Source organism: Oncorhynchus clarkii, chromosome 1 (assembly GCF_045791955.1).
Source record: "Oncorhynchus clarkii lewisi isolate Uvic-CL-2024 chromosome 1, UVic_Ocla_1.0, whole genome shotgun sequence".
In the NCBI taxonomy this organism is placed as follows: domain Eukaryota; kingdom Metazoa; phylum Chordata; class Actinopteri; order Salmoniformes; family Salmonidae; genus Oncorhynchus; species Oncorhynchus clarkii.
Genome location: NC_092147.1, coordinates 75,337,598 through 75,350,488, shown reverse-complemented (window position 1 = coordinate 75,350,488; position 12,891 = coordinate 75,337,598). Strand labels below are relative to the sequence as shown.

Sequence of the window (12,891 nt, the reverse complement as noted above, 5' to 3'; positions counted from 1 at the left end):
TAACTGTAAGTCACTCTGAATAAGGGTTTCTGCTAAATGACTAAAATGTCAAATGTAATCCTGGCTAATGCTGTCAACGTTTGCACACATAACAGCATTACAAACTGCTTTCGTTAGCCTATGGCGATCTAATCACACAGAATTAGGTCTAGGCCTACTATGACTAAACTGTGATAATGCTGTGCTAAACTACTCAAAATGTGTGGCAAATTATGTCCAACTAAAGGGACACACACAGCTCTGTAAAATATTATACCTTTGTTTCTAAAGAAGCTGATACCAGTAGGTATTGCTGAGCAATATTGAATTATTGTACATTTACTAAACTAAATGGGTACCAACTAGTCAACCATTGAATTACGTAGGCTATATCCTCCTGACAAATAGGCCTAAATGCATGATCCTTTTGATGTGATCCATCTTCACAGTCTGTGGAGGTTCTTTACTTTGTCTGGCCCTCAGCAGCACCAGCTCCTTCTGCCTTCCTCTCCAAAAGCTGTGGGGCTGCAGACTGTGGGGCTGCAGTCTGCTCAGCCCTGGACCTAGATTCACCACACCAAAGCTACTGGTAACTAACCGTTCCGTGACTACACTATACAGTCCAACAGAACGTCACTCATTATAAACAGCCTCTAGAAATGTAAACACAATTCAACCCATGTAGTCCCACTCGGCCTAGAATATCATAATCCCAGTCAATGTAAAGGTGAGTCCATTGGTTTAATTCAAATGAAAATGTACAGCTAGGTATAGCAAGTTATACTTGGAACAATTTGCAGGATATGCCCATCCCCCAACATGGAAATGTGATTTCGTACGAACATTTGTCCTCCAAGCTATGACAGTCAGCTAACTAGCTACAAAGCAAGAACAATAATCCAATCTTCAAACCTATTTTTACCTGTTTCCACACAAACCAATGACGCAATGCAGGCGGCAGGCCAAGCCAAGTTGGGCAGCTAGCTAGCTATCTGCTCCAGTCCGGATGTAAGGAAGTTAAGTAAACATACGAAGTAACTACCCAGCAGCATTTACACGTAGCTAGCTAGTTTGCAGGGTCCCACTAACGGACTATAAACTTGAATCGTTTTACCTCTATATGTAAAAAGGTAACAAGGTCGAGCTTGTTAGCTAGCCATGTGCGATCAAACCAGTGCACGGGTAGGCCTACTAAAAATAGTTAAAGTAACACATGTGCTATTTACGTTTGTCAGAAGTGCAGTAATTTACCCCGCAGCTAGCAAGGTTGTGGCATGAAATAAATTGAGCTAACAAAACAAAGCAGATGACTAAAATCAAAGGTGGTAAAGACAGAGCTGGACCTCCAAAGTCGACTGTATGAGACTACTTTTTAAAGACATTGATACACAGTTCCAGCAGACTTTTAGGCTGGGTATCTGTAAAGCACGTGACAACCACTGATGTAAAAAGGGCTTTATGAAATACATTTGGCTGACTGACTTTGGGGCAGCGAGGGAACAGCTGCTGCGATCTGTGGTTGAGGCACCTAATCCATAGCTAGCTAGCTAAAGTAGTTAATAAAATGTACATGTAGGTCTATATAAACATACGTTTTGTGTATGTTTGTATTGTGATCAGCAGCATGCTCTGTCTATACATCAGGTAGAGGCATTACTCTTATAATTCCTATCTTCCCTGTGTCTCTTGCTCTGTCTGATCAGGGGCAGTATGTATTGCCTGTCGCCTCCTCATGCCACTGGCCACCAGTCACACTACTTGGCGCTGTTGGATGCCCAAGACCCTGCCGCTGTAGGTCATCAGCCTCCTGAAGAGAGAGGATAAATAACGGTGAGAGCACATCTGTCAAACAATACTAAGCAACAGGAAATGAGAAGTTACTGTTGTGTATCTGAATTTTTATACATTTCAGGTTTGATTGAAAAAGTAAAAAACAGCAACATCCATCCATAGAATGAAGGTGGAGCAACAGTGGTGGGTAGTGCTCTTCTTCCAATGGCAGAAAGGGAAAGGGGGATACCTAGTCAGTTGTACAACTGAATTCCTTCAACTGAAATGTGTCTTCCGCATTTAACCCAACAAAATCAGAGAAGAAGAGAGCGGCAGGTGCAACCATCCCTTGGTTCTGCTGATCCCACCAAGTTCCACTACTGTGAAGAACTGTGTTCACTATTCATCTGAAAAAGTTTGCTCAATTACATGTTTGAATTGATGTTTATATATAAAAAAAGATAAGTGAATAAATATTTCTAAATCCCAAAACATAACTATTATACGGTGTGGTTATACAGTGGGGAGAACAAGTATGATACGCTGCCGATTTTCCTACTTACAAAGCATGTAGAGGTCTGTAATTTTTATCATAGGTACACTTCAACTGTGAGAGACAGAATCTAAAACAAAAATCCAGAAAATCACATTGTATGATTTAAGTAATTTGCATTTTATTGCATGACATAAGTATTTGATACATCAGAAAAGCAGAACTTAATATTTGGTACAGAAACCTTTGTTTGCAATTACAGAGATCATACGTTTCCTGTAGTTCTTGACCAGGTTTGCACACACTGCAGCAGGGATTTTGGCCCACTCCTCCATACAGACCTTCTCCAGATCCTTCAGGTTTCGGGCTGTCGCTGGGCAATACGGACTTTCAGCTCCCTCTAAAGATGTTCTATTGGGTTCAGGTCTGGAGACTGGCTGGGCCACTCCAGGACCTTGAGATGCTTCTTACGGAGCCACTCCTTACTTGCCCTGGCTGGATCATCCAGATGGTCATTGGCAAACTTCAGACGGGCCTGGACATGCACTGGCTTGAGCAGGGGGACCTTGTGTGCACTGCAGGATTTTAATCCATGAAGGCGTAGTGTGTTACTAATGGTTTTCTTTGAGACTGTGGTCCCAGCTCTCTTCAGGTCATTAATCAGGTCCTGCCGTGTAGTTCTGGGCTGATCCCTCACCTTCCTCATGATCATTGATGCCCCACGAGATAAGATCTTGCATGGCGCCCCAGACCGAGGGTGATTGACCGTCATCTTGAACTTCTTCCATTTTCTAATAATTGCGCCAACAGTTGTTGCTTTCTCACCAAGCTGCTTGCCTAATGGCCTGTAGCCCAGCCTTGTGCAGGTCTACAATTTTATCCCTGATGTCCTTACACAGCTGTCTGGTCTAAGCCATTGTGTAGAGGTTGGAGTCTGTTTGATTGAGTGTGTGGACAGGTGTCTTTTATACAGGTAACGAGTTCAAACAGGTGCAGTTAATACAGGTAATGAGTGGAGAACATGAGGGCTTCTTAAAGAAAAACTAACAGGTCTGTGAGAGCCGGAATTCTTACTGGTTGTTATGTGATCAAATACTTATGTCATGCAATAAAATGCTAATTAATTACTTAAAAATCATACAATGTGATTTTCTGGATTTTTGTTTTAGATTCCGTTTCTCACAGTTGAAGTGTACTTATGATAAAAATGACAGACCTCTACATGCTTTGTAAGTGGCAAAACCGGCAGTGTATCAAATACTTGTTCTCCCCACTGTAGGTAACCACACCGTGACTACAACTAAGTAACTAAGTCTTTGACCACACTACGCTGTTACTTTGGTGAGTAAAAACTCATCCTACCTACCCTTTAATGTTCTAATAAAACATAGTCGAGCATTACCTAATGGATTCAACATTCATTATTTTGTTATCATTTAACTATACTGTATGAATGATAGAACGCTTGTCTTGCGTTGATGGAGCTGTCGGCCTGTTTGGCCCAGGCCTTGTGGTACTGTATCTGCGTCAGGCAGGACTGCTGTAGTTGAGAATTATAGGTGTTCTCCCAAGCTAACCTAGTGTGATGGTGATCCTAGCCTGAGGCCTAGAACTAGCTGGCTCCCATAATTAACATCAAGCAATGGTCACAGACAATTTGCGTTTAAGGCATGTTCTGTTCGACAGGCTTGGAGGTCATTGGAATCAATATGCCTATTAGGTAATGGAGGCTGTGACGTAGCCTCTCAGATGGACAGGTTGCCTCCCACAATGTATTAATGTTCCAGCATACACCCTAGGTCTGGAATTTCCCAAACTAGCCCTGACTGCCAGACTAATGGTGAGCTCACATAGTGAGCATAATGATGTTCAGTGTTAGGTCATGAAAAAGGTGTTTACCAATGCAGCATAACTCAGACAGCTCAATAGCTCATCAAACCCAAGAGAAAGGAAGCCGTGGAAAAGAGAATTATGCCTGGTGGGGAGACAAGGAGCGACATACTGTATACATTATTTCCATTTCTGAAATGGCATGCAATATATTGTTCCATCATTTCAGAGGATTATAAATGAGTCTTGTCATACTGAAGGCTCTAAGCCAGCCAGCTGTCTGGTCTGTGAAGACACAGCTCACAGTTATGTCACCAGCAGATTGCAAGCTTATTCACACAATCACACAGGTGCAGCAGGGTGTTTATCACTTTGCCACATTTTGAAATAGAAACATTGGCATGATGCAGGTCTCAATGAAATCTGCATTGCCGTCTTTATGCAGTAGCTTTCAGAATACAATCTGTCTGCTCTGTAAATAAGACAGAGGTTTGTAAATAAATACATGAACATTGGTAGAGCAGGTTGCATTTAATTCATTGAATCCATGGCTCACAATCTCATCAGTTCCATGGAAGGCCAGGAAGCATGGCCAAGAATCACAGTTTGCTGCAAATGTGTCCTTTACTTTAACCTTGTCAAATTAAACTAATTGAGTACTGCCCTTTAATTTGAGCGATATGGTGAAGTTCAGCAAAATCAACAACCAATACCAACCTACTTAACATACAGTGGGGAGAACAAGTATTCACCTACCAACCAGTAAGAATTCCGGCTCTCACAGACCTGTTAGTTTTCCTTTAAGAAGCCCCCCTGTTCTCCACTCGTTACCTGTATAAAAGACACCTGTCCACACACTCAATCAAACAGACTCCAACCTCTCCACAATGGCCAAGACCAGAGACGGTGTAAGGACATCAGGGATAAAATTGTAGACCTGCACAAGGCTGGGATGGACTACAGGACAATAGGCAAGCAGCTTGGTGAGAAAGCAACCACTGATGGCGCAATTATTAGAAAATGGAAGAAGTTCAAGATGACGGTCAATCACCCTCGGTCTGGGGCTCCATGCAAGATCTCACCTCGTGGGGCATCATTGATAATGAGGAAGGTGAGGGATTAGCCCAGAACTACACGGTAGGACCTGGTCAATGACCTGAAGAGAGCTGGGACCACAGTCTCAAAGAAAACCATTAGTAACACACTACGCCTTCATGGATTAAAATCCTGCAGCGCACGCAAGTTCCCCCTGCTCAAGCCAGAGCATGTCCAGGCCTGTCGGAAGTTTGCCAATGACCATCTGGATGATCCAGAGGAGGAATGGGAGAAGGTCATGTGGTCTGATGAGACAAAAATAGAGCCTTTTGGTCTGAACTCCAATCGCCGTGTTTGGAGGAATAAGAAGGATGAGTACAACCCCAAGAACACCATCCCAACCGTGAAGCATGGAGGTGGGAACATCATTCTTTGGGGATGCTTTTCTGCAAAGGGGACAGGACGACTGCATGGTATTGAGGGGAGGATGGATGGGGCCATGTATCGTGAGATCTTGTCCAACAAGCTCCTTCCCTCAGTAAGAGCATTGAAGATGGGTCGTGGCTGGGTCTTCCAGCATGACAACGACCCGAAACACACAGCCAGGGCAACTAAGGAGTGGCTCCGTAAGAAGCATCTCAAGGTCCTGGAGTGGCCTAGCCAGTCTCCAGACCTGAACCCAATAGAAAATCTTTGGAGGGAGCTGAAAGTCCGTATTGCCCAGCGACAGCCCGAAACCTGAAGGATCTGGAGAAGGTCTATATGGAGGAGTGGGCCAAAATCCCTGCTGCAGTGTGTGCAAACCTGGTCAAGAACTACATGAAACGTTTAATCTCTGTAATTGTAAACAAAGGTTTCTGTACCAAATATTAAGTTCTGCTTTTCTGATGTATCAAATACTTATGTCATGCAACAATTGCAAATGAATTACTTAAAAATCATAGTGATTTTCTGGATTTTTGGTTTAGATTCCGTCTCTCACAGTTGAAGTGTACCTATGATAAAACATTACAGACGTCTACATGCTTTGTAAGTAGGAAACACTGCCGATTTTGCAGGTTATCAAATACTTGTTCTCCCCACTGATTATACATGGCTTGTCTTGTGATTTGGGCGAGGAGTTTTCCTGAGTGTCGACATGACCCATAGGCTATAAATCACAGGAGGTTGGTGGCACCTTAATTGGGGAGGCTGGGCTCGTGGTAATGGCTGGTGCGGAATAGGTGGAATGGTAGTGTCATGGAAATTCACCACTAAGGACTCAAACTCAATGTAAATTAATCAATCTTTATTACCACGGCCAGAGATGTTCACAAACTCAATCCTAGCTTGATGAAAACTCTGACAAGGTCGTTCCCTCTCAGTCCTTTTATACTGCTACACAAACAAGTAATATAAGCATGATTTACATTATTCATTATTAATGTTGGTTCCTGCAAGTGACTGACGAGGCTTCATCTCTCGAAACTGGGGCCTTGAAACTGAGATACTCCTTTTGGTTCCCAGAACAGTGTTCTGGGCGTCCTGACAATTGGTCTGAGAATAATGTCACAGTAACCTACACAAACCAAGATAGAATGAGAGGAGATGCTGTGTACAATTCAATGCTATTTCTTCAGACAACAACACTTTCCCTCACAGTATCAAATACATCAAACACGTGGTTGCCATCTATTTGAAGTTATTCCATTCGCTCCATTCCAGCCATTATTATGAGCCGTCCTCCCCTCAGCAGCATCCACTGCTATGAAGTCAAAGTCGAAGCATTATAGGTGGTTGGAAATCCGGAGGTAATATCTAGACAGACCATTTATTTTTGGTTCATTCTCACGCTAAAAGACTCCAACACAACGCTATAAACACGATTCAGTGCAAGACTTTCAAAATACACTGGCAAGATAGCACAGGCTCACAGTGAAAGCGATAACATCCTACTAGAAGCGAAACACAAAGTCCTGTTCATATGGCTCCATACAGATACTGTAAATATACCCAGCTGTTCTAGCAAATTCATTAAATCCAAAAGGCCTCTTAGGGGAGGATGAAGAGGTGAGTCATTGTGTTTAATTTGCATAGAATTAGCATGTTTAACCAGAGTGAGAGGAAATTATGTTAAATCCCTCAACAGAATACTTTGGCGTAAAAATCGATATTTTATGGAACTGTTTACATAGCATTGTTGATATACGTCATTTATAATTTTTTATCAAGACCCTTTTACCTAAATAACCATTTCAATTCCAACATAATTTTGTCCCCCCAACTAGGTTACACAATCTGTTCACAGCAAAGGGTTAAATCCCCAGAGAGCTGGAAGTGCAGTGTCTGGTCTGGATGAGGTGGAGAGCAGCAGCAGTGTAATAAGCCCCGTTTACACCTAGTGCTAACATGCTTTCTTTGTCCTGATCTTGTGCACATTCTGATTGTGCCCACATTTTGATACAGGTGTAGATTATTAAAATACACATTGTGTACCTCCGGAGGTAGTCAGGGACCCATTGTATCTGGATATCAATCAAGTGTAAACAGATCTTGATAGTCAAACCATTTAAATTATCATTATACCGGCCTCTAAAATAATTGACAGGTTGCACCATTGACTTATGGCATCAATAAAATGCCATAAAATGAATGCATATTACATTAATATTATTCTGAAAGAATATCAGTCAAATGATTTGCATACAGGACGGCACCAGGAAATCTGGCCACAATGTGGACACAGTGGACGGATAAGAGACACATTTTAACATTGACTAACTTTGTTCGGATTGAGCAGATCACGAAACCCACATTTTAGTGCAATGTGTAAACAAGGCTACTGCCAGACACCGTCATGGGGCAACTGTCCACACAAAATATGTGCTCTCATGCCTGCTTACTCAGATGAGTTGTCAGAGTGCCAGGACAATAAATCATAACAAATCTTTATTATGATTTGTAAACACCACTGGTATGGTATCAAGAGTATGACGCCATTTCCTCTTTCAGTTCATGGATTTCTCTCTTAAAGGTTTCTCCATGGTTTCCACTGGCTTTTAGGGGATTTGAGTCTAAGCCTCTTGTTTAGTGTTGTTAGTATATTTTAGAAAAACAAATGGCATCAGGCCTGAGATAATGTTTGGTAATATTGGGCTCTTGGGGAGGGGTCTTATGGCTACTGTTCATTTAGTTGGTGCTGCTGAAAGACAGATGGTAGGCTCAAATCACACATACACGGCCAGTGTCTGACAGTGAGACTAGCTATGATGGTGTCACAGCTGGAATGGGGGGATGGCGGTTGGGAGGTCTCTTAGAGAACAGACACAGCTACTTGGTTAAATTAATGTCATCCATCCATCATGGTAACTTACTGAATTGGTGACCACTGGACATAGACGGAATACATTTATATTGAGATTAGACCTGGTTGGCACACATTTGATTTAGTAGACAAGTGGGCCTGAATTTCTTATACAGCATTCAAAATGGATGTTTGGCTTTTTAACAATATATAACGGCTCCTTCTGATGGTGATGTCAGTTCCAGTTATTTTATTTCTCTATGCAGTTCTCAGAGCTCCTCTTGAGACAGAGGGGAAAGGCTCAGTTACGTGTGCCTTCTCACATACACTACATTGCCAAAAGTATGTGGATGCCTGCTCGTTGAACATCTCATTCCAAAATCATGGAGTTGGTCCCCCTGCCCCCCCCTTTTCTGCTATAACAGCCTCCACTCATCTGGGAAGGCTTTCCATTAGATGTTGGAACATTGCTGCAGGGACTTGCTTCCATTCAGCCACAAGAGTTAGTGAGGTCAGGCACTGATGTTGGGTGATTAGGCCTGGCACACAGTCTGCGTTCCAATTAATCCCAAAGGTGTTCGATGGGGTTGAGGTCAGGGCTCTGTGCAGGTCAGTCAAGTTCTTCCACAACGATCTCGACAAACCATTTCTGTATTGACCTCGCTTTGTGCACAGAGGCATTGTCATGCTGAAACAGGAAAGGGCCTTCCCGAAACTGTTGCCACAAAGTGGAAGCACAGAATCATCTAGAATATCATTGTATGCTGTAGCGTTAAGATTTCCCTTCACTGGAGCTAATGGGCCTAGCCCAAACCATGAAAAATAGCCCCAGACCATTATTCCTCCTCCACCAAACTTTACAGTTGGCACTATGCATTTGGGCAGGTAGCGTTCTCCTGGCATTTGCCGAACCCATATTCCTAAGTTTGACTGCCAGATAGTGAAGCGTGATTCATCACTCCAAAGAACGTGTTTCCACTGCTCCAGAGTCCAATGGCGGTGAGTTTTACACCACTCCAGCCGACGCTTGGCATTGAGCCTGATGATCTTAGGCTTGTGTGCGGCTGCTCGGCCATGGAAACCCATTTCATGAAGCTCCCGATGAACAGTTCTTGACATGACGTTGCCTCCAGAGGAAGTTTGGAACTCGTTAGCGAGTGTTGCAACCGAGGACAGAAGACTTTTACACGCTACGCGCTTCAGCACTCTGCCGTCCCGTTCTGTGAGCTTGTGTGGCCTAACACTTCCCGGCTAAGCCGTTGTTGCTCCTAGACGTTTCCACTTCACCATAACAGCACTTACAGTTGCCAGAGGCAGCTCTAGCAGGGCAGAAATTTGATTAACTGACTTGTTGGAAAGGTGGCATCCTATGATGGTACTACGTTGAAGGCCACTGAGCTCTTCAGTAAGCCTATTCTACTGCCAATGTTTGTCTATGGAGATTGTATGGCTGTGTGCTCGATCTTATTCACCTGTCAGCAACGGGTGTGGCTGAAATAGCAGAATAGCAGAATCCACTAACTTGAAGGGGTGTATATATATATATATATATAGTGTGTATGTATATATGTGTATATGTGTATATATATATATTTGGGATTCCTCACGTTTGTGTTGGCGATTAAATATTGATCATATGCTGGATAATTTGACAGGTTTGCAGCACTAAAATAAATATGTAATGTTTTATAAATACATTGGGGAACATTTCCAAGAGAACTGAATGTATTGTATTTGTAGACAGCAAACCGTTCGTAAAAGCTTGGGCACAGTTCCCTACATTTGAATAAGCCTAAGGAAATGACAGGAAAACACAACCTTGAAGATTTAAAATGATACTAACCCATCAAAACAACTTGCTTCAAGCTTTAGTCTGTCAAAGCAGAATAAACTACATGTGATGTTGAGGTATAAGACCTCAAAGCTGTCTGTGGTGTTAATGAGAATGCTTTTTCAGGAGATCATCCTGTCCTACACCTGATTTATTCTAAAACCATGGTTTAAACTGCTTTCATGTTTATATGGTCTGTCTAGTAGGTATGGTTTTATTGTTATCATGGCATTGGCCCTATTATCAATGACCCTGGATCAGAGATATTGAAATCTACATGGAAATAGGAGTGTTGAAAAACACAAACCCATGATGCTGATGTAGGCTACATCAAGCATCATCTAAGCCAGTGAAGAATTAGCCTGTCTTGGGAAAAGAGCTTCATACTAAAATGACAATGTTGTGTAACGGATGCAGACGCCTGATTATAACCCTGTCATTTCCCCTCAGGATCTGTAAAGTAATGACAGAGATTGTTGTGCTATTGTACTATAAACAATGGACAGCTCAAGGACACTTAGCCACTATTTACCCAGTATTGCCTGACAAATAGGAGAGTGCTTGTTTGCTGCAGAGGGGCCCATACAAGTACAAAGAACAGAGCTGGCACCAACAACTACGTCCCCCAGAAAGTCCAGCGTTTACCATTACTAAAATTACAGCTTTTAAATCAGGCCAGAGTTGTATAAGAGGATATCAACTGCATCCCACTAAGCAGCAGATGAGATAATGAACCAGTCCAAAGGATGCTGGCAGGGTGTAACTGCCCTGCTTGTGTGGTCTTGTGAAGACCACCATTGACTACACAGGCCCTAGACAACACCCCCTATGTACAAATCAAAAGCTCAGTTTAAGATGCTCACTACCAACATCTTTCTAAAAACACATATTTAGTATTTCTGTGACTAGGCCATACCTTATAGTTGTCTTGTTATTATTGTCTTGTAATGCAATGAATGCATTGAGTATGTGTCATCTAGCATATTATGGAACAAATGGATCTGCCCATGTTCCTTCTCACTCTGTTGTAAAATGATCTAAGGAATTAGAGTGAAGGGTGTGGATGCTCCATCTCTGTCTGCACACTCCTTTCTATGGGTGCAGCCATCTTTGAGCCCAGTCTTCCAGTGATCATGACTTGCTATTTTTTCCATTCAAATCAGCCATGGTAGGATATAGGCCTACACTTAGAGAAACGTAGCCTAGGCTAGGCCTAGCAACAGCTGGCCTCCATCTGCATGTATTTCTCCAAATGACCTCAATGTTGCAAAAATAAAAATTAATCCTGGTAACATATAAGCCTAGTAGGCGTAGGTCCTAGGCTACATCATGTATTTGACATCCAGTATTGAAATGTTCACATAAAATGGTCATATTAAGCTACAATTAATAGGCCTGGTATCGAAATGTGAACTTCAACAAAGCCTTTTAATGATCAGACCATAGTGTTTGAGCCATTGTAAAGCGATGCCTCTGTAGCATATGAAAATAGTTGTCTTCTCAACCAGCTGAATCATCAAATCATGTAGCTTTTCTTAGTCAGAGCCTGTTAAATAATGCAATTCAAAGCTATCCTTGTATTGGGCTTGTGGATGTGGTTTCTGAAATGAAAACAGCTCTAACTGTAGGCTACTTCAATATAGACTATATATTTGTAATTTTAAGCTTTGTTCAGAGCTGCTCCAGGCAAGAATATCCATATATTAGTCTCTATCCAATGGAACCTGTGTAAAAGCGCTTTGCCGAATGCTGTCCACGTCCATGGTTCTGAAATGGTGAAACCCCACCGTTGCGCCAAATTGCTTTCCTAGCATTTTTCTGATATGACCATTTCGTTTCGGTGTGAAAACCTAAATGCATAAGCTCCATAGATAGGGTAGGTTATGTGAAGAAAAATCTGTGCATTGACGCCCTCGGCTATGCCGCTGATGCAGCAGCGCACCGGTCTCCATCCAATTCAGATAAACTGTAAACATGCCCATATTGTTACATTTTCATCATAAAATAAGGGCCAAACAGAAGCGTTATGCACTTCTTGGACACCTATTCAGACATTGTGGCACTACTATAGGTGGCTATCATCTTTCATTATCTGATGTCAGGGAATCTTCTAATGCACACAGAATGACATTTCTGGAAAGGGATGGGGGTGATCATTGGAATTACAACGCCTAAACTACATTTATTTTGCGCTTACCCTCTCGCTCGCATAACTGTATCGCATCCAAGCTGAGGTTCTTGATCATGCCCTCACACGGACTCATCGGGCTAGTTAGGTTGTGTCCCAAGTTTGGAACCTCCATTTCTGCAACAGAGCTGGGATGCCTCTCCTGGAATCGGTGGAATTTCGCAGATTTTTGCCGCAGGACTTGCCTTCCTTCACATTCGGTGAAGAAAGCGAGAGAGATAGTGACCGGTTCCCAGCCTCTTTGCTCTCTCGCAGCTTCACTCTTCGGGGGAGGGGGGCTAAAGGCGCGTCAGCAAATCGTCACGAGCGCATAGCACACTGCCGATTTGACGCTGCAACGTGATAGGAATAAATACTACGAAGATATGCCAATCCTTTTAATGTTTGGCTATATCATTTTTTTTCCAATTAACAGGTTCCACGCGCGCGCTATTTTCAATGAAAGCCACAAGTGTTTCGCCTATTCAGCCGCAGGACAGTGG

General features: G+C 42.6%; 1 protein-coding gene across 3 annotated transcripts in view; it reads right to left on the bottom strand.

Annotated features, from left to right (window-relative positions):
• LOC139412348 (phytanoyl-CoA hydroxylase-interacting protein-like) overlaps positions 1 to 12,891 on the bottom strand; it is a 20,891-nt gene extending 8,000 nt beyond the window's left edge. For 2 of the 3 annotated variants that reach the window (XR_011634681.1, XM_071159174.1), the window contains exon 1: positions 12,419 to 12,891. Coding sequence is in view for 1 of the 3 variants with exons in the window: in XM_071159174.1 (XP_071015275.1) it covers positions 12,419 to 12,524 (106 nt within the window). In the remaining 2 variants the exon portion in view is untranslated. Of the gene's footprint in view, positions 1 to 1,205; positions 1,404 to 12,418 lie in introns of those variants that run through there. The other variant, XM_071159176.1, reaches the window with a different exon arrangement.